This window comes from Harpia harpyja, chromosome 2 (genome assembly GCF_026419915.1).
Source record: "Harpia harpyja isolate bHarHar1 chromosome 2, bHarHar1 primary haplotype, whole genome shotgun sequence".
NCBI lineage: Eukaryota > Metazoa > Chordata > Aves > Accipitriformes > Accipitridae > Harpia > Harpia harpyja.
Window position 1 is genome coordinate 77,375,309 of NC_068941.1, and position 22,923 is coordinate 77,398,231.

At 40.3% G+C, this 22,923-nt stretch overlaps 1 protein-coding gene across 5 annotated transcripts in view; it reads left to right on the plus strand.

Annotated features, from left to right (window-relative positions):
* The window catches only part of TBC1D14 (TBC1 domain family member 14), a 76,470-nt gene that overhangs the window by 16,836 nt on the left and 36,711 nt on the right, over nucleotides 1-22,923 (plus strand). For 3 of the 5 annotated variants that reach the window (XR_008234178.1, XM_052780547.1, XM_052780546.1), the window contains exon 3: nucleotides 6,233-6,353. The exons of 1 other annotated variant lie outside the window; for it this stretch is intronic. Coding sequence is in view for 3 of the 4 variants with exons in the window: in XM_052780547.1 (XP_052636507.1) it covers nucleotides 6,233-6,353 (121 nt within the window). In the remaining variant the exon portion in view is untranslated. Of the gene's footprint in view, nucleotides 1-6,232; nucleotides 6,354-21,498; nucleotides 21,635-22,923 lie in introns of those variants that run through there. One more of the 5 variants, XM_052780548.1, reaches the window with a different exon arrangement.

The window sequence follows — 22,923 nt, forward strand, 5'->3', positions numbered from 1 at the left end:
TATCTGCTTACTGTCAAACTCTTTAAAGTCCATTATACACAGTACGACTGCCTTTGCATAGGCTGAGGGGCTTAAGACCTTAGTGCTCTTTCCTCATGTAATTTAGAGTTACCAGGAAATTTCAGGATCTTCCTCCAGAAGTAGCTGAAATGAACTTTGACTTGCGTCTGTTTGCTTCCTGCTTCTTAAGAATGCATGCGAGTCTGATACTCATTTGAAATTGTTTTTCAAGATAATTTTGTCCTACAAAATCTGAACATTTTGAACTTTCATCACTGTCCTTGTTTTTCATCCGCTCTACTCATGAGACTGGACTCATAAGTCCTTCCATTTAATTGGCATGACTATTCCAATTGTTTTGTCTTCTGAAAATAACCTTCTTAATTGAAAGACTAATTAAAATTTGGATGTGAGCATGCATCTTGAGAGCAGGAAATGTTGTATGTGTTTTTAACACTTGTAACAAATTTACTTGCAATTACAAATTTGTTTTGGGAAATGCAGATAAAAAATTGGATCAGTCTGTGCATGAGTTGGGTCAGTGTCTAGTTAATTCTCATGCATGTTTCTTTACAGCAACTGTCTCTTTTAAGAGTAAGGAACCCATTTATTTGCAAATACAATCTCTATGCTAGGTCAGTGTTAAAGTAGTCTACCACAGAGCAGCATATGCCATCTCACTTTTCTTTTGTTTGAAACTGTCATTTCGTGCTGCTTTCCAGTAGTTCGTGTACTGTGGAACTTTGTCTAAGGAGCCACGTCAAAATAGCAACAGCAAAATAGTTTAAAATCATCAATTTCAGATTTTTTCTGAAGAACCCAAATACTCTAATCATGAAAACTCCTAAGTCCTAAGCTTCTGTACCCTTTTGTGTTAGGCAACTGGTATATCTTGGGAGTTCTGGGGAAGAAAAATACTGTGCATTGCCTGGAAGCCCAGGTGTAGGGGGGGGTGTTGATGCTGAGAGGCATCAGTGGGTGTATGTATGTGTGTCTGCCTCATACAGCTCCACCCTAATGACAGGTACTGTGTTGGAGCCCGTCCTTTTTTTCTTGTTTCCACCTGTCCTTGACTCCCATGGTGCTGAACTTTAGAGGTATCTTGAGGGGCACAGTATTGAGTCTGCCTGGCTAGAGAAGACTTTGAGACTTTTCAGGAAGGAGGTTTACAGCTGACTTTAATATCCGGAGTAGATGGGCAGCAGGAACAATGACAGCACTGTCTCTGCACCTTTTAGTAGATAAGTTTGTATACTGAACTGGGGGGAGTGGTTGGGAGGGATGACCTTTTGAGAGGTGACTTGATGTAAGTGACTAACCTTGTTTGGGACAAACCACAGCTGAAATGTGGAAAAAGTGAATACTTGAATGGTTGTGGAGCAGCACTATGAACTCGTCGCCTGGCAGTAGTTGCTGGCAGTTGTGTTACAGGCTTCCTGTCTTTTTAGAAAGGGGGTCAGACTGAACTAGATAAGCTTTCTGCTTCGGTGGTGGTGCAGGACTTTGTTTAAAAGGATAAACTTGAAAAAGCTGTAATAGATGCTGTACAGATAGTTTTGGCTTCATTACTTGTTATTGATGTGGTTCTAATATTTTTTATATATTTTTTTTTTATTATTTGATTGAGGCTTCAGCCTAACAATGGCAGTACACAAGGCTACATAAATCCTGGCAATATATGAATGTGCAGTATGTATGTATGGCAACTATTCAGTAAGTTTATCTTAGCAGTGCTTATAGAACCAAAATGAAGTGGTTCTTAAGTTTTTGTTAAAAAATAAGGTTTTCCTGACACTGCTGAAATTATCTATTGGTATTGACTTCCTCTCTTCCCCACAAAAAAGGCAGTTGGGCAGATCAGTATACAGTAATGGTGCAGTATGCATATGTTCAAGCAAAAGATTGTTCGGTCTTTCTCCTGTATCACAGGATGCTATTTGTATGTATGTAAACATTAACTCTGGAGTTAGAATTAAATTCTCTTCAGGCAGGTAATTCCTCTCCACAGCTCAATTAAAATAACAAGGTTAAACAGCTGTCTGGTGCCTAGTACTGTTTTTAGGGGACTGTGCAAAAGTAATTTTCTCTTTGAAATGTGATCTCAATTTAATTTCTGTGCTTAGTTTTCTTAAAATAAGCAGCTGCAGACACTTAGTGTAAAATAGTTAATGTGTTCAATAGGAATGCAAATGTAATCCATGACACTTTAATGGCTCCATACTAATGATACTGCAGACATGATGTATCATGTCAGATATTCCTGTTAATATCCCTGTTGTAAATCAGCATGATGTCCTCTAATGGTTGTGAAGAGGACAATGAGACTGAGACAATGATCAGCATGTGATCTTTTCTTTTAAGGTGTGTCAACCCTTTTTACATTCAAGATCTCAATTTTTGTATCTTAAAACACTTGTAATTAAACTTTGAGACCTTTTACCCTAGGATTTCTGAGCTCGTCTTTGGAGTGAAGAACTGTTTGCTGTTTTTTCAAATAGAGAATTTTTGTTCCTTGTTAACCTGTGTTTTCCATTAGGTAAGATCTCCTTAAGTTACCTTTTAGAGTGGAATTTTTTTTTTGTGAATTATATTTGCTCAGAAGTGAGACTGCTTAGTACTTTTTTTGAAAATCCTAGGGAGCTGTGTAAGCATGGGAGGAAAGGAATTCCTTTTTGTACTGTGGCAGCAGAAAAATGAAAGCTTTTGCTATGAATTATTTGCTCATTACTTCCTTCCAAGGGAGTTGCATATTTTAAGGGTCTACTTTCAGTCCAGAAGTCTCAAGTAGTGGTTTTATTAGGACCCTGTGGTGTTGTCTTGATGTACTGCAAAGCTCTGCAGAAATCGGGCCAGAGAACATTCCATAGTATTTTTTTTCCTTAAGTTTTCTAAAATTAGGTGCAAAGGGAGCAGCACCTCTTCTGCTTCTTCCATGCCAGCCCAAACGTGGTTTACCTTTGGCTTGTTCCAGTCTGAGGCAAATCAGGGTTTAACAATGCTGTGTGTCCTCATCCAAAGCAAGAACAGGTTGTAGTCTGCGGTTCTACATCTGATTGTGCCAGTTTGTGGCTTCTGATAAGGTTATGCCTTTTGGGAGTTTTGAGACTTTTTGGAGTGGATAAAGAGTGTGGACACCAGCAAAACACCAGGACTTAGGCACAGACAGAGAGCAGGGAAAAAGAGGAAAAGGAGAGTAAGTTGCTCTGTACAGAATGGGAATTGTATATTGACTGTGCCTGATGCTTTCAGTTCAATATGAATTTTAAATTATAAAAAAAAAAAAAGTGAACTGGAAATCCCTGACATAGTACAAAGGGAGGAAGAGAAGCCTGGTGCCCTAGAGTGTACAGTGGAAATCACACAGACATAAGAGGAGAGTGAGCTGAGCAAGTCCTGTGCCATCTGCTAGATAAGCTGGAGAACAGATTACTTATTATGAAGCTCCCTCTAAAGGCAAAACAGATAGTTAGGATTGCGGAATTGAATTGAAGGCAAATATGTGAGATTGACTTTTCAGGTTTAGTTCATCTTACGCAGGCACTTGCAGCAGGGAGCTATTATACTTTATCATTCCAATTCATCTTTATTTTTGCTCTGAGGATAAAGACCTACTGCCGCTCTTAAAATCCCTCAGAGAAGATTGTTGCTTGTGTATACCTGTGCTAGCAACTTCTAATATGGATAGATAGGGAGAGAAAATTGCCTGTTAGTCCTTTAATTTTCATGTTATTGCAGTGCTAATGAACTGTGGTGAAAGCCTTTTACTTGCAAAAGAGGATTTGAATGTGCACAGAACCGTCATGCAGGTGTGCCTCCTTATGGGGCTCTCTCAGGTGTCCCTGAGGCTCGAAGTTCTTGTTTTCTCTGAAGACAGTATGTAGTCTGGAATTTAGTTTGCTTGCTTCTGAAGTAGTAACAGTCTGAAAGAAAACCTTCTGCAAGAACAGCCAGCCTGTCTTGCATTGTGTATCCTATTTACCTGCAGTGGTTTTGATGATGTTATTCCTGTCATGTTTTCCTTTTTATTCTTAGATATATTTCAGAACTTGCTTGGTATTTCTCTATTTTAAATTAACTAAACGTGTATAAAAAGAAAAAAAGTCATGTCTGTCTCTGTTTACATTTTATTTCCCTGGTAGCTGTCTCAAATGATCCTATAAATTCATCATCTCAGGCTGTTTTACGTACATGTTACAAACTTGGGCAGGGGTAAGAAGATAATTACATGCAGAAGCCCTTCAGGGTACTAAATGCTCAAACAGAATGGATTCTTTATATTGCCAAAGTGAAGGAATTGCTGGTGAAAAGAAAGCAAATTCAACTGAGATATCTTTATTGGAAGTTGTTTTTGATGGTCTCTTTTTCCCAGCACTAGCAGTTGTAGTGGTAGCAGTGTAGTCAAACTTGTTGACTAATGCTCTAGTTAGCTTATAAATCTCTAAGTAGCATTACAGCTGTAACGATGAGCTACAGGAGAGCTTCATAACACTGAAATGGAGTATGCTAGTTACAGAGACAAAGCAAATCTTTTGTTTTGATCAAGTAGTTTACCTGTAGAATTATAATTTAACGCTTTGAAAAAAGTGCAAAGATGGAAAACATGGCAGTACATTTCTACGTTTTCCATGCTGTTCTTCTTTAGTGCTTTCCCTACAATTGTTTCCTGTACATCTTTATACTAATTTTTATTTTGTGTGAGGTGGGGTAGGGGAAGGCTGAAAGGGGTTTGTAGAAGTACAGTTACTGTTTAGCTTTGACATCAGTTGTTATTGACTTGTGTGATTTCTGTACTTAAACACTTTGTTCTTATCTTTTAATATGATAAAGTTTCTGGTTTGGGTTTCAAGGTAACTGTACCCTTGTGATATAGAAGCATGTGATCATTTATGTAAATATATGCATATTTAAGGATGGCAGTGCTCCCTATTAACCTTATAATACATTCGAGTGCACTCTGATGTGTGTGCCTCAATTGTTTTTCTCGTATTAAACATTTCTCTTGCATTCCAGACAGTACTATCTCTGTTGATGTATTTATGATATTGCTCATGTTAGCTGATCCAAAGTGGCCAGGAAAAACAACTTTTTAGTGTCCAGATTGTTCCTATTGCAGATGTGTATTCAGCAGCCCTTTTAGAATGTGAAGCTCAATATAGTTTTATTTCCCAAACTGCCACACTATGAATAAGAAACAATCTGTACTTAGTGGGTCAACCCACTGGGCATTAAAGTAGTAACAGTATGGAAAAACAGTAATGCCATTCCGGAAGCATCCATAGTATGAAGGTGCTATAGCTGCCTGCTGATTGAAGGAGCAAAAATGCTTTTGTGTCAGTGAAATTTTTTTCCTTTTAAATGAGGGATCGAAAGCCTATAGTCAAGTTCCCAGAAAAACCTACCACAAGGTGTGTAAATAATTGAGCTAACTTGGAGGTATCTGAATATTCACTGAACTAGACAGTAGGACAAAAGAAAATCTGTTACTTCAATAATCCAGACATGCTGTGGGTGTAGAACATCTGTTTTGCTCTTGGAGAAGCTGACTGCTACCAAAAGCATGAAGACTGGTCTGTACCGTATGTCCAGTTTCGGATAAACATAGTTGTGGTGAGAAGATGCAGGTCTGGCATATGGCTTTATGATTAAAAACTAGTAACATCAATAAAAGTAATGTAATTTTCAGTGGCTTTGTCTAGCTTTATGACCGTTACTATGGTGTTTAAGCAGGTTGATTTGAGACATTTCAGAGAGACTTCAGAATTAATGTGTTTTGATAGCTGCTTTTAAGGTTATTCAGGAAAAATAATCCTTTACGAAAGCAGATCAAATACAGTAGAAGGCTGCTATGTCTACAACTTTTGTGATTTTTGGTAGTAGGGTGTTGTAACGGGTGGGTGGAGAATGTTTATAAAAAAGAGATTTAGTGTCGTAGTCTTACTGTAAAAGAGTGAGGCTGAATGATCTAGAGGGAGGGTAAAAAAGAAGGCCACTTTTAGGAAGTTACAAATGAACTTTTTTTATCTACTAAAAATTCTTACTTAACCAAGTCTGTTGCCTAGTATGGTGATAATACTGCATGATGTACCTCTTGAGGATGGGAAACAGTGCCTACCAGCACAACCACAAGAGGAATCGGACTATGTGATTGGGATACATAAGGTTAGCAAATTGTCTATCCTTCTGTTTATTATAATTAATCAACACTTTTTCTTAATCAAACTTTTTTTTGTAGGAATTTGTTTATCAGAAAGCCAAGTGCAAGATTTGAAAAACAAAATGATGTGGGATGGAAGTTGTTTGGAAAAGTACCCCTCAGAGAAAACTCACAGAAAGATCCAAAGAAAACGCAAAAGGTATTTGTTTAATTCTGTGTTAGGATTAGTGGTGAATGTAGAAGCCAGTTAAGTTTATGATCTGTATGAACGACTGTGAAGCCTGTTTGTTTGATGAGTTGCGCACAATTTCTTGGACAGTATCAAAGAAGGTTCTTCATTGAAATTTTACTTCCATTATAACAGTGCCGTTCAAAAGAATGTGTTCTACGTGGTCATTACATTGAGTACTCCATGAAAACACATACCAGTTTGGTATAAAGCATTTCATGTGAAGATTCAAAGTATGTGAAAGTGTATTTGTTTTTTATAATCAAGCTTAGTAGGTATTTTGCAAATCTTTCAAATTCCTTTGTCTTGGTCTGGCTTTCACTGGTTTGTGGCCTTTGTGTCATGGACCCATCTATAAGATGCTGTTTGAAGGGAAATTGTGTTCTGCTGGGCCTTGGCTTATTTATGCTTAAATAGTAATTAAAAATACATAAATTCAAAATAGAGTGAATGTGGTAGAGTGCCAGAAACTTGTGTTGGAATGCTAGTTTCACCTATTCCTTGTTTTCTGAAGTATTTGCTGTTTGGAGTTGAAATTTTCCATGTGTGAGCCTTGATTAAAATTTGTTTCTTGACTTGAAATGTTGGAACAATATAATACAGTTCAGGATAAGTGAATGGAATAATTTGTTTTTCCTTGTACAGTACAGTCCAAGAGGGAGTGTCTATTGAAATTGTTTATTGAAGTGGTTCCCTGAATAGAGAAAAACTTTAAAAGTACCAGACACACCAAAGAATTTAGGTTTTTCTCTGTCTTCATTGCTGCTTAAATAGTTTTGACGCTGGTTTTTATGTGTGTGTCTGTTGCTTATATTTGCCAGTAGTTAGATCCATGATTTGTCAAACTTTAGCAGCTGTTTTTGGGGGCTGGGGAAGGGGGGTGAAGAGGTTATACAAAAACCTTTTCAGGCCTTCCTTAGTGTGTCATAAGAGAGTAAAAAACCACAGTGAAAACCCCTTTTCTCTTTCTTTGCATATCACTTCTCAAGCTATAGCATTATAACATTGTTGAAAACATAACTTTTCAGAGGACTGGTTCTACTACAGATGAACCCAAGCACATTGCTAGTGAATCAAATAACCTGCCTTCCCAATGGGGAAAGATCTTGTGAAATCCAGTTACGTGGTCAGTAATTTATGAGCTGCTCTTTTGGGGAGAAGAAAACATCCTGTGGGAATAGGAAGGTTTGCATAGAGAGAGACCACATAGTAAGAACTTCAAAACCAGGTGCTGTATGTGAAATGAGAATACCCTAAATTAAGCAGCACAGTCCTTCAAATCAGCAAAGTGCTCTGGAAATCCAGGTGTGTCATGTGACTCTTCTTAGCTGTAGCTAGGCTATTAATTTAAGTGAAGTTCAAGTAGCTTTTTGAAGTTGTCACTATGATCAACCATTCAGGCTTTATCTGCAGCTAGTCTTGATACAATTAACAGTTCTGAAGTGTTCACCAAAGATTTTTGATGACACAATTGAAGAGGCTTAATAATTGCAGTACTCTGACACTTAGCAGTGTATTTTATTGTAGTCATCTGTTCTTTGAAAAGTGGGTAAATACTTTATTAACATGTTGCTGCTGGTACTGTGAATATTTTTCCTTTAGATCCAAACTACCTTATGTCGTGAGTATTCAGTATTCCTGGAACAGTACAGCTTTTAAATGGTTGTATTAAATTTGTTAGAAAAAAGTAGCTATTAAAGAATTATGTGGTATGGCTTCCAACCATTAGTGAGTTTCTGGAAAGATTGCAAGTCTGAAACAATTGTCTCCAATGCCTCTTGGATGACAATAACTAATCCTTTCTAATTTGTTTGACACTTTCCTGAAGTTATTTTTGACATGTAGACTTTCTGAGACATGAGTAACCCTGTAAATAACTAATCAAGCCTCACCCCAAAGCACATCCTGATTTAGGTTATCCCTCACAGGTTGCTTTGACAATGATGAAGTAGCACTTGTGTTGCAGTTTTTTTCCCATTTAGAGGCATGCTTTTAGCCCTTTGATTTGTGCCTAAAGAAGTTGCATATGTGTAAGTGGAGGAGGTGACAGCATGTGGCTATTGGGATGATGCCTGCTGGCCAACACCAGTGCTTTCTTCTTTCTGGAAAAAAGGGTGCTAGGCCAGAGGAATAAATGCTGTGACTCTATTTCTACCTTGAGGTATGTATTTTATTTCCATGGCCAGAAGAGTAGGTGCTGGAAAGATCCTTATCTCATGTATTGAAGAATTTGGAGGTATGCGATGAAACGTGGGGGTTGCGGAAGATGGCTGTGATCAAGGTAAATGGTTAGTGTCCTAGTAAATTATTTCAGTGTCTGCACTTTTTCCTGTGGGGCATTAAACAAGGTGCCTAAACTATTTCTTTTATGGGTGGCTGCTAATTGTCAGCTCTTTATGTATGCTTTACTTGAAATTGGGCTTGATTTTTTTTTTTTTTTAATTTATTTTTCTTTCCACAAGTGCTGGGGCCTTCCTTAAAGCTCAGTGCAATGGGAGTTACACTTGCATTATGTGAAATCCACTATAAACACTAGGTGCCCTGAGAAGCCAATTGTTTGGAGATGCAAAGTTGGTGACTGTTTTTGAGCTTGAGACTTCGTATCTTGATCACCAGTGTTTCACGACTTGACTACTACACTGACTTACACAAAGACATGTGGAAAACATTGTGGAACACTCTTTACATGAACTTGTCTTCATGTAAAAGATTTCTTGAGGACTGTGCAGGGAGCTGCGAGGCGCTGAACAATGATGGCAACATCATAATTGTTAACTGAACAGTGTCAGCTCTATGTATTGAGTGAAGTGTGTAGAGCACACAGTCCAATTGGAAAATGCCACCTAGACAGAAGGGACTAATTAAAAATCTAAGTATTCTTTTAACATGGCATTTTGTGTAACTTTCTATACACTTCAAGAAAACCAAACTGGAGGGGGAGAAGAGAGAGTCAGTTTTTCAGACATTATGGGAAATCAGCAGGGTTTTGAACCCTACTGTCTGATCTCTTGAGCTAACATAGTGATTTGTAGCAGCAAGTCACCTGTCACTCCATGCCATGAATTTCTGATTATATTACACAACTGGGCTTGTGCAGACTTGGTGAGAAAGAGTTAGACATTGCTCATGTGCTGCTGGGCACAGTTATCATGAGTATTGCTTCCTTGCCATCCCATAGTACACTTTATTCCTTCTGTCTTCTTTATGTGCAGGATTATCTGACTTCATTCATAGGACTCAGTGCTCTGACAGACTTCTTTCTAATGTTTCGTGCTGCTGACATGATGTACAAAAGAATTGTGTGTTGGTGTGCCCTTGTAACTAACTTTTCATCAGTCTGCCCTTTTGGGTATTCATGTGGATTTGTACTGAAGAGATACTCAGCACCCTGTTAAAGGGTTTCATGCCTTTTTACTGGTGGCAGAAAACTGACAGGCTTCTGAAAGTCTGTTACTTGAGATGCCTCAAGTCTGGGAAGGGGTGGAGATGTAGACTGTGCCATCCTTTTGAGCTTGCTTTCCCACCTGTTCCAGTTCCTGCCTCTGTTGGTGCTGGTACTTGAAACGGGTTATTTATTGAGCAAGAGGCTTTTCATTCTCTGTCTGCCTAGGCTTGACTTACTGTTTCTTTTCAAGGAAAAAAACCCCAAATTATTCATACCATGGAGTCCAGGTCTTCCTGCAAATTGTGTGCTTACAGTCATGTTATTGTCTATGTGGTGAAATACTCATTAGCCTATAGATTGCAGGAGACTCAATCTGCCTAACTACAGAGGCTCTTGAGTAGCGTTTCTATTAGCAAAATCTTGGTCTAAGTTAATTCTGAAAGGCAACTTAGAGGAAAGGTGATAAATTCTTCATTGTGATTTTTACTTGATTATGGTTTCCCATCTTGAAAAAAGGAAAAAATAAAATTCAAGTTGCGTGTAACTTGTTTAGACTATCAAAAGTTCTTTGGATTATCTAAGATGCCACAAAATAGCCTGACTGTAGTAGTAGCTATGGTTATCAATTTCTGTTTGTAGCAGTCCACAAATTTCACATACCTAGGGAAATCCATTTGATCGTACTTGCTTGCTATGAAGCTATTTGTGCACAGGAACTAAGGTGACTGAGCCACCAAACAATCCTTTTTCAGGTCAGCTTCTTTTGCTTCTGGACAGATATCAAAGAACTCCTTTGTGCCAGGTAACTAATTAGAGCCCTGTGACTATCGCACTAATTTGGCTGTAGATTCCTGTAGGGAGTTTGTTGGTATGTTCGTGGTTCCATCTTCTGATACCTTTATTATATGGATGAAAATTTTTTTTTTCCAGAATGAGATGAACAAAGTTGACTGCAAACTTAAATAGTCTTCTGAAAGATAAGGATGATGTGTTTGTGTGCACATTTTTAAACTTATATAAAGGGAACAATCTTTAAAATACATTTTTATTGTACATTATTCTGATACTTTCCCCATAATAATCCTGTCTGGGATTGAAAGAAATTTGCAATAAAGAATGCAATTTTAAGATATGTGCTTATGTAAAGTACAGAAGAGGAAAAAAAAAGTAATTGAACTGTGAAGTGGTTAAAAATTGATCTTAGATGTACGAGTTCTTATTTCCTTCCTGCTTTCTACTTGTAAAATAAGTAAATAAATGATGAAAACTCCAGACTCTCAACCTTCAGTTGCCATTGACAAGTTGAATGTTGTTATACCATGACTGAAGATGGCTGTACATATACAAGTAAGCCAGGCACAATATGTGAGAAGTAGCATTTTTTTCCCCTCTGACCAAAAGAATGGACAGGTTTTTGAGCACATAAGCCTCTTCTCAAGTCCTATAAAAACTCTTCTGACAGCACTCACTTGTTTAACTAGCGTATATACAACATAGTATCATACTCTGTTTCAACAATGTGGGAATTAAAATCAATCCAGCTAAATTGCTGTTTGTCCTACCTTTAATGCTGACAATATGCATGAATATTAGTCTTTTGATGAAGAATCAATGTTAGCATATGCTAAGGTTGGATTGCTTTGCATGGTCACCAAGAGCTTTTGTATGATTTTTATCCAGTTAAATGTTTTAAAGCTTAAAAGCTGTCAGAATAAGTAATTTCGTCTGAGAAGCTGCAAGTGCATTTACAATGGAGGCTTGCATGAATCATTTTTTGTATCAATTATCTTCAGGAATCCTGCTCGAGCAGAACTGGTTATGCTAGTTGCTTTTGTAATTGATGTGTGAAAATGCACTAAAAGTCAGATGACAGTACTTCACTGAGAATAACTACCAAAGTTAAATTCTCTTCCCTTCCAATAGACTGTAGAGCTGAGCTAGGCTTTGTGGCCACTGTTTCTTTCAGGAACTCTTCTCAAGATTGACAAGAACAGCAGATGTAAATACCATATGTTTGCAACTTTTTTTTTTTCCTCCCCCCAGTGGTTTTGTTAGTGAATGCTCTTGAAAAAGAAATGCCTTTAAAAATTCAAGAAGAGGCAACATTGTTCTCAGCATATCATTTGGTTGTCTTCTCATGTGATCAGTCTTCACAGAACTTGTTTGCAAATGGCCAGTCAAGATCTTGTGTATTAAGAGGCTAATGTGTATAGAGGAAAGTCAGATTTTTAGCTATATCCTACAGATGCATTACAGCTATCTTCCCCAAAGGAGTGTCTTAAATGAAAATTTTTTTTTTCTGTAGTGTAAGTACCTTTTTTTTCTGTAATAGGAAAATCCATTTTTTTAATCAGCGTGTAATTTTTTTTCCCTTCCAAATGTGCTGTGACCCTATGAAGACTGTTCAATTTAACTTTTAACTGTATGAATTCAAATAAGAGTTCAATGGAATGTCTTAATTTTCTTTGAGTTTCAACACCAGTAAAATTCAGCACATAGAACACTTGAGGCCTTTCAATAACAATGTTTGCTCATAAATTAATGTCTAAATATTCTATGATCTCATTTGCTGACATTCCATATCAGAATATTTAGAATTTCTAATGGCAGTTCCTTAATAATGAGTAGCTATGATTTTTAACCTGGGGATTGTCATCTTCCCAAATGTACAAGGATTCCTGTTCTGAAAGCCATAATATGCTCTCGCGGGGGGGTAGGGGAGACCGTGGTTTGGTTTTTTTTTTTTCTTTCTTTTTTTCTTCCCCATAAGGATAAGGTTTTAAATAGATGAATTGCTGGGGAGTTGGATTCCTGCCCTGAAGTCACCAATGATGAAAACAGTCTGCCCACCTCAGCTGCAGTGTAAAACTAGAGGGGTTTATGTGCAGCTGTGGGTAACAAGTTTGTCTGTGCGAGGCCCCAGGAGCAGATTGCAGGTGTGCAGTAGGTGGAGTGGCAGTGTAAGAGCTTATAGCCAGGCTTTTCAGTACAACTTGCTTGTTCTGCCCTTACCGCTACAACAAAGTCATTTGAGTCAGATTGTTCAGCCTTGATGATCACATTAATACAATATTGCTTCTATCATACAAGCTGCCAGCAGTGTGTTCCCGCCCCCTCCTACCAAACTGTTTTGATTTTTTTTTTTTCAATTGTTCCTGTATTTGTTTCTTTAGAGGAGAGGGGGAGATGGAAAAGTCTCATTCTTTTTTGGTACTACTGATAAAATTTCCCAACTGGGCTGTCTTCGGCTGGAGACACAATAGGATTTCTTTTAGGAGTGATGCACTACCAGGAAATAAATCAACATGATTTACCAATTATGTTTTTCTGTAATAATTAGATCATGACTATATGTGGAATCAACATTGCAGTCAATTAAAATGAATTGTACTTAAGAGGCTTACTCTGCAGCATATGATAAAGTGAAAATGAGCTCTTGAAACAGCTAAATACATTGCTTGGCTCATAGGTGATGCTTTTTTATGGGATGAAGAGTTAAGCTTCTAACAGTACTCTAGGAAAAACCTTTGTAAGTTTATTTGGGTCAGTTATTCAAGTCGATCTTCACTTGATTTTCCTTTTTTTTTAAGCTATAATCCTAGTTGATTAATAAAATCACTTTACTCAAAGTCTGGTTTTTTGGCTTGAACCTATTAGGTGGGAGAGTTGCATAGCAACAGCACCCAGCAAGAAATACTCAAAGAAATTACTACAACCCATGCTTTAGGCAGACAGATAGGAGCTCCTGTTGAGAGCAGTGTGTTTTACCCAGGGGAAAAAAAAATAAAACCACCACACAAAAAACCCGCCCCCCCCCCCCCCCCCCCCCCCGCAAAAAAACCCAAAACGACCAGAGAAAAGTCCACTGACCACTGATGTGGGGAGGTTCTTGTGCAGCTCCATGTGCAAGAGCACTCCAGATGGAAGCTGTGCAGCGTGGCTAGCTGCTGCCATGTGTTCCGCTTCTACATCTGCAGCCCTCTGCTGCTGGGTGGCAGTTGTCTAAAAATACTGAGCTTTTCTAAGCATTTGTCTTAACCATGCTTTACGCTGTATTCAGATGGTCCATTCAGGGCATTTTGAAGAGGAAGTGGTTAGCTCAAGCTGGCTGCTGATTCTGGCAGGAGCTAGATCTACCATTTTGGATAGAGCATTGTCTTCTGCACATACTGAGTTTGTCTTTGGATAGATCACTGAATAAATCATTGTGACTAATGGCTATAGCTGTTAATGGTGGGCTCAGTGTTCACATGTAGACTTCGTTCATACTTTAAAGCTTTCTAGGTTATAAACTGTCTAGTGCATTGTTTGTGTTCTGCAGTAGAAGTCCGAGGGTGTAAATGAGTCACTTCCTGTGTTCTCCTCCTCTGGGTTCATTTCTACTTGTCAGCCTTCAAAAAGGCAGGATTTAGATCTGTCATGGTGTGCCCAAGTTCCTTTTTTTAAGAATAAAGAAACAGAAGTGGAGTTGCAGTGCAAGAAGGCATAGTTACTGTGGTTAGTCTAAAACTAACCTATGCTTATTCTTGTTGCAATCTCTAGAAATAAAGGTGTAACTAATTTTCCCACTTAAGAATATTAAACCCAAAGCATGCAAGTTGCCTTAATGCACTGCTATTTCATGTCTTTCCTTCTGATGCAATTAAAAATATTTTATTGTAATCATATGTAAAGGGCATCTAATTTTTGTGAAAGAAAATAAAAATAAGAAAGGAAACATGTTTTGTCACTGAAGTCCTAAAATATCTTTTTTTGAACAAGAACTGTACTAAATAGATGATTCAGCAATTGCGGTAGGCTGTATTACTCTACAAAGAGTGTGTTGCCCTTGTCCTGACTTGAAAATTACCTGCCTCAAACAAAACTACTATCATATTTAAACAGATAAAGCAAGAGTAATAGCTTCCATCCACAGTAAATGAAAGGGTAATTTAATACTATGGCAGAAGGATTGTTCTTGAGTATTTTAATAATAAAAGAATGTAATATGACCCACCCAGGTATTATAATCTAGCAGAGTCTAGCTGCCAAGTGCTGCTTTTGATGTTATTGGAACTTCTTCCCTTATGTTACGAACATCAGGCTAATAGAAAATAATAAGATTTGAGTATCAGTTTTAACAGTTATGACAAGCTACAAAGTTTTTTTGAAAGGAAATGAGGGTTTTTTCCCTCCTTTTCCAGTTAAAAAGCTTTATCTTTAGGAAGTTAAAGCTTCTATTTTACTTTCATCACCTTATAAATTGTCTGGGTCAAAAGCTGTGGAAGCTGGAGGGGTCCTAAACAGGTGTAACAGGCAGTGTTTAAATTGTTAGTCATTATTGCAGTTAAAATGGTAGCTGCTAGTCTCTACTGAAGAGTCTGTTTCAATGCCAGTGGTATGTTTTAGGGGAAATGCAGTAAGTCTAAAGTTGTCCAGTGAGATCCTAAAGTTTGTCTGTCTTAATTGAAACAGTTACTTTGTAGCCCAAGCTGATGCTTAGTGTTAGGTGGAACATAAATTCACATGGCACAAGATTATTTTTAAATGCAGGAAGCCACAAATTCATGGGAAAATGCCTGACTTTTGAGGATGAAGTACACAGCTCTTCCTACCCCCAAAATTTCAAGGCCAGGGAAGACAACTTTTCAGAAGACCTGATGCATCGCTGGAAGTTTGTTCTTATTTGTTGTTAAATGAGAATCCAACGTGCAGCTGGCATTTGCGTGTCTGCTAGTGCTTATAGATAGATACTTAAACACCTACATCTTTGTGTAGCCACTAAGTTTTTTCAGTGTAGTAACCTTCTACCGTGCATGCTGATAAGCAACACACAGGAGGCTTTCAGATTTTTTTTTTTTCTTTTCCCCTTGGGTTTTTGAATGAAAATAGAAGTCTGTAGAGAGCCTGGAAATACCGACAAATGCTTCTGAATGTTGCATCGCACAAATACTTGGCAAAATGTTACTGTGAAACAAAGCTGGAGATAAATCCATAAAGGCAGGTGTGTTAGCCTCTAAATATTGTGGTGGAACTGCCTATCCTAACAGGAGACTAGAACTTGCATTGCTAAAATGTAAAATTGAGAAAGCTTTGCTAGATTTCAATATGTTATTTTTGTGTTAAAGAGAAGTAAGCTCCCAAAAAATCTGACCCAAAGGTTTTCTTTGTCTGTCTTCCAGTTTATACATCTCAAACTTCATCTAAAATTAAAGAATGGGGGGGAGGTGAAGGTTTTGAAAAGCTAACTCTTACTATGCTCACTAGCAACAACAGACAAAGCTGATGTTCTTTGACTCTGCAAAATGAAAGGAGTTACTGTATGTGTGTTACTGGAAACCCTGAGGATCTGGATATAAGGATTTTAAAAAGCCAGACTGGTACTTTTTCCATAAGTGTCTTTCAGAAGAAAGATTGGGAAAATATTTCTTCAAATTTTATGTTCTCAGTCTCCCTCTCTCAGAGGACACTTGATCTCATTTTTCAATGTGATTTTATTACATGTTTTTTGTGCCAGTTAGTAATTTTCACATAAAAATTTTCTTTTGCTCTATTGCAAAGTTGTCTCTTTAGCATGACAAAGTTCAGTGAAACAGTTTCATTAAGATTAAAGCATGGAAATAGTTATTGCTTTAAGCTAGACTATGAAGGTATGTTGCCTTTCTTCATATATTTTATTCATATTTGTGTGTAGCTTTAAAAAGCTACACTCTTTTCTCCTCAAGACTGAACCTTAAGTTATAAAGAAAATTATATTCAGGAAAATGTACATGTTGATACAGTTTTTTGTAAAACTAAAACCAGAATGCACAAAAGTCCACCAGTCCAAACAGATGATGAGAGATAATATGAAGCACACTATCAGTATGAGTACAAAAGAAGCTTTCATTAGACACATTAAAAATTGGCACCAGTAACCACTTCAAGGGTAATTTTGGGGATCACAAAAGCAAACATGGATCTAGAAAACCACTCAAGGAGGCTTTAGTGCAATAGACTTATCGCCTTGCTTTTCTATCATTTCTAAGGGCAAACAAGTATCAAACTTGAAAAGGTCAGAGATCCTTAGGGATGCACAAATCTTGATGAGGAAGCAGAATAGAAATTAGCAGAGGGATTTGAAAAAAGAGGGGGAAGTGAAATATGGTTAAAAGTATCAAGTGAAGTACCTTTTCTCGCACTAGTTTGGTGTATGTACTGAAGTCATGTAGCTATACAAGCCTGCATGTACTTACCTACATTGACAGCCGTTTGCAAACAAAGATAGTAACTGTGTGCTGTGCTGGGTATCTGAACAGCATAATAATACGAGTTGTTGTGCATTGCAAAGTAGATGGTATTCCTGGGTGACTTTTACGCTGCCTTAAAGACTGCAAGTACTTGAGGTGGTATTTGCAACTGATTTGAGAACTTGCAAGATAAAATGCCATATTCCTGTGACTCCTTTCCTATATCCTGGAGTTAACCTGGTGCCTTGGCCATTTCAGAATGGTGTCAGCATGAAGCTGACGTGGCATAGAGAGTCTTTTTATTTCTGTGTCTCACTCAGGGCGAGGGGGACAGTTCTGACATGCTCTTCAGCCAGATTGAAGAGCATGTTATTTGAGACTAGATAGGAAGGATAAGTTTTCTTCTGCAACATCAGCACTAATGTGAAATGTTGGAAGAAAAAGTTGCTGAGAGATTATTTGGAAGGGTATGGTGCTGAGGCTATACAGAAAATTGAGGCGGAGAGATCAGTGAGTGCACATACAGTTTATGTAAAATTATGTTTTTACATGAAGTCCATATCTAGTGTACTCCCAGTGCCTGGAAGTGACATTTAAGGGATATGCTGAAAGCAGGTGTTGGTAGTGTTTTATTCTGGTAGATGTTCATTAAAAAAAAAAAAAAAGTAAAAGACCCATTTAGCTTGTATTCTCTTGCTCAAGCATTCGAGCAGCTTGCCCTACCAGAAGCCTTTCTTGTAGATGTTTCCACTTGTTTGATACTGCAGTGTATCAGATAGTATCAGTATATAGGGAAGCTGTACACATGTTTGTATATGCAGATCAAGTTACATCCTTTTCAGTGTTCTTAGTAGTAGGGGGGTTTTTTGTTACTGTGACTCACATTGGAGTCACTTGTAACAGTATGCTGTTACAATCTGATTAAACATCCTGCATTTGACAATGAAGAGCTATTCTTAAGCCACATGGTTCATAGGTATGTTTTGTCTCTACTTCAAATATAGGGAACTATTCTAGGTTCCTTCCTTTTTTTTTTTTTTAATAAAGCATGTCACTCTGTGTGAACCAAAAAGCACTTAAATTATTTACATATACCACAAATGAAACATGAACCCTGAGGGTGAGAACCATCTGATATGTAGCACGTTGCATGGTTAGAGGTGAGACTCCAAAACAGCAAACTGTTGCTTTTTCTTGGAAGACCTAACTTGGCCTTATCTAGGCCTAGGTTTTAAATGTTCCTTAATTTGATGCCTCCGTTGCTCAAAATATGATGCTATAAAAATACGTATGTGTAAAAACTGTTAAAATAGTCCAGTGGCTGGAGCACAGGACTGCAAAGCAGGGTATGTGGCTTCTGGTTCTCTCTTTACTGTTAACCTTTTGGAAGATGTGTGCATTATTTTATTCATTTAACTTCAGTGTGATTGCATGGGACCACAGTTGCAAGCCCAAGTTCCGTATCACCTGTAATCAGAAGAGAGAAGTAGACACTTCTCGAGGGAAAAGGGGGAAATTTCAGAGCACTTGAAATGATGCCTAAAAATAGGTAGTGTGAGTTTTTCCTCATGTGAACTGGCTATAGCCTCTTACCCTTACATTGCTTATGCATTCCTAGTTTGTTAAGTATGGAACAGGAGAATACTGTGGTACTAACAGATGAGAAGGATGTCCTGGTGGAAGATAAAACTTCACGCACTTAACATTATTTCAATCAAATTCTGTCATCACATTGCTGTCTTCTGCTCTGGTATCCTTTCTATAATGTAAGAGGATTAAATGGGTAAAGCAAGTAGGGCTGACAGTTCTTGAACCATTAATTAATTGTAGAACTTGCCAGATCACTTTGGCAAAGTGTGCAGGGTGAGCATGCAACTTGGATTTCTCAGGTTGTTAGATCAGTAACTGATAAACTAATTGCATTTCAGAATAGTTCTGTACTGGTTTTGGAGTTACATAAAAAGCCCTCATATATATCCCTTAAGGAGTTGTTTGAAAATTTAATATCTGAGCTCAGCAGTTTGTATTCTCTTTCTGTTAAGTTTTGAAGGGTATTTTCATAATCTGATCTTTGCCTGAGGTGACAGTCTCCTTAAGTTCTCTTTTGATTACTGTGTATGTAAGAGCCTCCATTAAAATGACTTTTTTATGGCCTGGTGCCATGTCAAGAATGAGATCCTAGTTTCTCAACCTGAAGATTGTCACAAGTTTCATGATCTGCTGGTTTCAATCAAGCTTCTGAAAGAAACAGTCCTGCTGCTTGCTCCTTTTCCTTCCACATTTACACTGCCCCACAGCAGACATTGCCAGAGTAACCAAACTAATCCAACAAAACAAAAGGTTAGTTTTTAGCAGTATCATTTCCCCAGTCTAGTGTATTGTACAGTCACACAACTACTTAATGGTGGCACAAAAAAATTGCTGCGAGGGGCCAGAAGGGCAAGGGAGGGCAGTGAAGTCCTGGCTGCGTACCACCATAAATTTATCTGGTAAACCACTTTATAAATAAAAAGCAGGAGATTGCAGATGGAGAGATGGACATGCAGTAGAAAGCTATGAAGGAACAGAAGGGAACGTTGAAGCAATATTTAGGTAGCAGTCAGACTCAAAACCCAGGAAAAAACAATTTTCTGTTTGCTTGTGCAATCCTGGTCCAGTTCCTATCTCACATACTGAATGAGGTGGGAAAAATCTCGTGTAACTAAAGCTTGTGCGTAACTTGTTCGAGTAGCCTCAGGTACTCTTATACGTTGCGGCAGCCCAAAAATAATGACTGCTACCAACTGTCTGTGTAATGTGTGGCTAGCTATGGTTTGAGTTACAGAGCATGCTTAGCTTTTTACCCCACAGAATTATCTTCCCATGTCACCAGGCATCACTCTCTCCCAATCAGTGTGTTGCAGAATGCATAGTTGGTTGAGCTCCTCTTTTTGTGGATCAACATATGGCTGTTTCCTGTGTCCAGGAGAGCTGCAATATCTTTCTACTTTCAGCCTGTAAAACCACAGAGATTTACCACAGGAATACTGTTGTCTACCTAGAGGTTGCTCTTCCTCATGATCTTAAGTTTCTTCTGTGTTAACAGCTGTAATTTTACATATATGTTTTTTGATATGTGTGATAATTTGCTGCTTCAGATAGCTAATGAGAAAAAGCGTTGGCATCGGAGTCTGTAGTGCTTTTCATGAGCTACGTTGACTTGCGGTTGTGGTAGTTATTAGTGCTCTGACACTAGATGCTTGGATGGCAGATATCTGTGGTTAATTGGCGGTGGCAGGAATGAAGCTGAAGTACTTTTAAAGACTGAGCTGTTCCTCGTTTGGTATAATATTGCTGCATCCATGAGCTAGATGAGAAGTCACAGGTTGAACGCAACAGCTGATGTAACAGCTAGCCATTTTGAGAAAACAAGTTATCTCAGCTTTTGCAAAGCCACCTCTTGAAAGCAGAATACTTAAGTGACTTCGGTTGTTTTCAGGTCTGTCCGTGCCGCTCTCATTTTGTGATTCAGGATCAGGGCTTGACAAAGGCCATGAGCAATGCAGCCTGGCAGCTGCAAACCGTAGTCAATGAGGTCAAGGAGTATGAAATCCTTAGTACAGTGCTGAGAAAAGGACAACTGACAGTTGCAGATGAATAGATAATAGGATAAGACGTGGGTTTACCAAAGGCGGTGCCAGAGCGACTTGGGTATCTCCCCTGAGTTAGGTAACAGAGCTTTGGGCCAAAGGGAAAATGGCAAACTTAATTCATCTGGATTGAGGCAAAATACTTGACAAGACGTGACGTGGAAGTTGTCCAAACCGCGGAAGAGGTTTACATATCTATCTTCTAGAGCTGTCTGAAGAGGACAGGGCGCGAGTTGTACTGAAAAGGTGCTTATGCTGTAGGAGGTATGTCAGCGCAGCACTGCTGCTTTTTCTTCGGGGCTGACGTAAGGGCTGGTGAGTTTTAGCGGTGACGGAGCTGTTCGGCACGGTGACGGGGGCAGTCTCAGCAGGGCACAGCCTCGCAAGGCCCGACGCGGGGCCGGGGAGCGCGGGTGCGGGAAACCAGCGGAGAGCGAGCGAGCGAGCTGGCCGTGCGTCGGGAGCGCGGCTGCCTCCCGAAGCAGCGCACGCAGTTCCGCGCTGTTGCAGGCCACGGTGAAGACGAGCGTGGCAGCTGTTGCACGTGAGCTGGTGCAAGGTCGCTGTTACCCACCTCGGACCCAGAGCTGAAACGGGCCGGGAAGAGCTGCTGGGGCGGCCCAAGAGGCGGAAGGCTTGTGCCAGGTGGAGCGGGGCGCCTGGCAGGGCAAGCACTTGCCTCCCCGGGGCGGCCGCGGCCGCGGCCGGTTCCCCCGCGCAGCGAGGAGGGCTCGGGGCCGCCTCTCCCCTTGGGGCCGCCGCCGTGCGTGCTCAGGCAGCGCTGGGCGAGACGGAGAGAACCGATCGGGCGCGCCGGCTCCGCGGGTGATTAGCGGGGCTGGCGGGGCGGGGCAGAGCGGAGGCGCTGCGCCCGCGGAGGGCGGCCCGGGCAGGGCAGGGCCGGGGCGGGCGGCCCGCGAGGCCGTGCGGGCCCGGGCGGCGCCGCGGCGGGGAGCCAGGCCCGCGGTGCGGGGGGGGGGGGGCATGGGGCTCCGGCGCCGCTGCCTGTGAAGGACCGCAGCTTTCATGGTGAGCCAGGCCGCGGTGCGGGTGTGGGTGCGGGCAGGGCAGGGCGGGCGGCTGGCTGGCTGCTGGGCGCTTGGGTCGGGGGCAGACGGGGTGGGTGGGCGCGGACTTCAGCGCGAATGGGGTAAAGCCGGCCTTGTCCGCTTGTAGATCGCCTTGCCCGGTCCGGCAGAGAACCAACTTCGCGGGAAAGGAATCTCCTTTGTGCGAGGCGGGGCGGGGCGGGGCGGCGAGACCCCTGCGGGGGTGGAAGGCGGCGGCCCAGGCCGGCCGGGGCTCGGGCCGTTTGAGCGGGGAGGCTGCTCCTGGGAACCGACGGGCGGCCGCGCTCACGGCCGGCCGCCTCCCATCCCATCCCGCGCAAAGCGGCTAGTGGCGGAGCGAGAGCCCAGCGGTCTGGTGTCTGCCACTCTGGCACCTGGCACGAATATTTCGTATTCGACTTCGTCGGAGGGTCGTTACCGTCCACAAACAGCACCAAAACAAGATGACCTTGATAGAGCAGTTGGTGTTCCTGCAGGTTCGGCCATGCCGTGCTGCTCGCTGGTCCCCGGGGAGGCTCGGTGCGTGTGAGAAGTCACACAGCCCTCTCCCGCTTAGCGCGGTTGATCTTTTTAACGCTTGCCCTGTGTTCTGGAGGGTTACTTGTGTGCCTCTGCAGAGATGGTTTAGGATCCCTTTGCAGGTTAGCTGCTTGAAGAATTGCGGTGGATCACCACAACTCGAGCTTCTTGCGTCTCAACTGCAAAGCTGCCAGGTTCCACCCAGAATTAAACTTGGTTTCGGGGGTGTGTGCTTCTGTGGGATTTTTTGTTTGGTTGGTTTGGGCTTTTTTGTTTGTTTTTTTTTTTTTTAAATCGGTGCTTTAATCTACAGCATGCTCTCTTAGAACATCTTCAAACACTAGTTCAGCTATTGTGGCTGAATGTTGAATAGGTTAAGACGAAACCTGGAAGAAAGCCTAAGTGATCTCAGCGATAAGGATTTATTCTAAATTGTAAATGATCAGCTCATCCTAAATTGATCCTAAAATTAACTTGCAGCTACATCAGGTTAGTAACCCCTAATTACAGTACAGGATTTAAATAGATGCTGAATTATTTGTACCTGTGAGAGATTTGAGTCTGGTTAAAAAAAAAGAAAGAAAGAAAGAAAAAGCTTAAAATGAGCTATTGTGTGGTTCAGCCTATTGCAGTATGCCTGTACGTGCAAATACTTCTACTTGCTCAGTCAGCAGATGCTCTTAATATGAGTTTGTGGAGGCTTCAATCTGCTTCATTGCCTAGTATCAT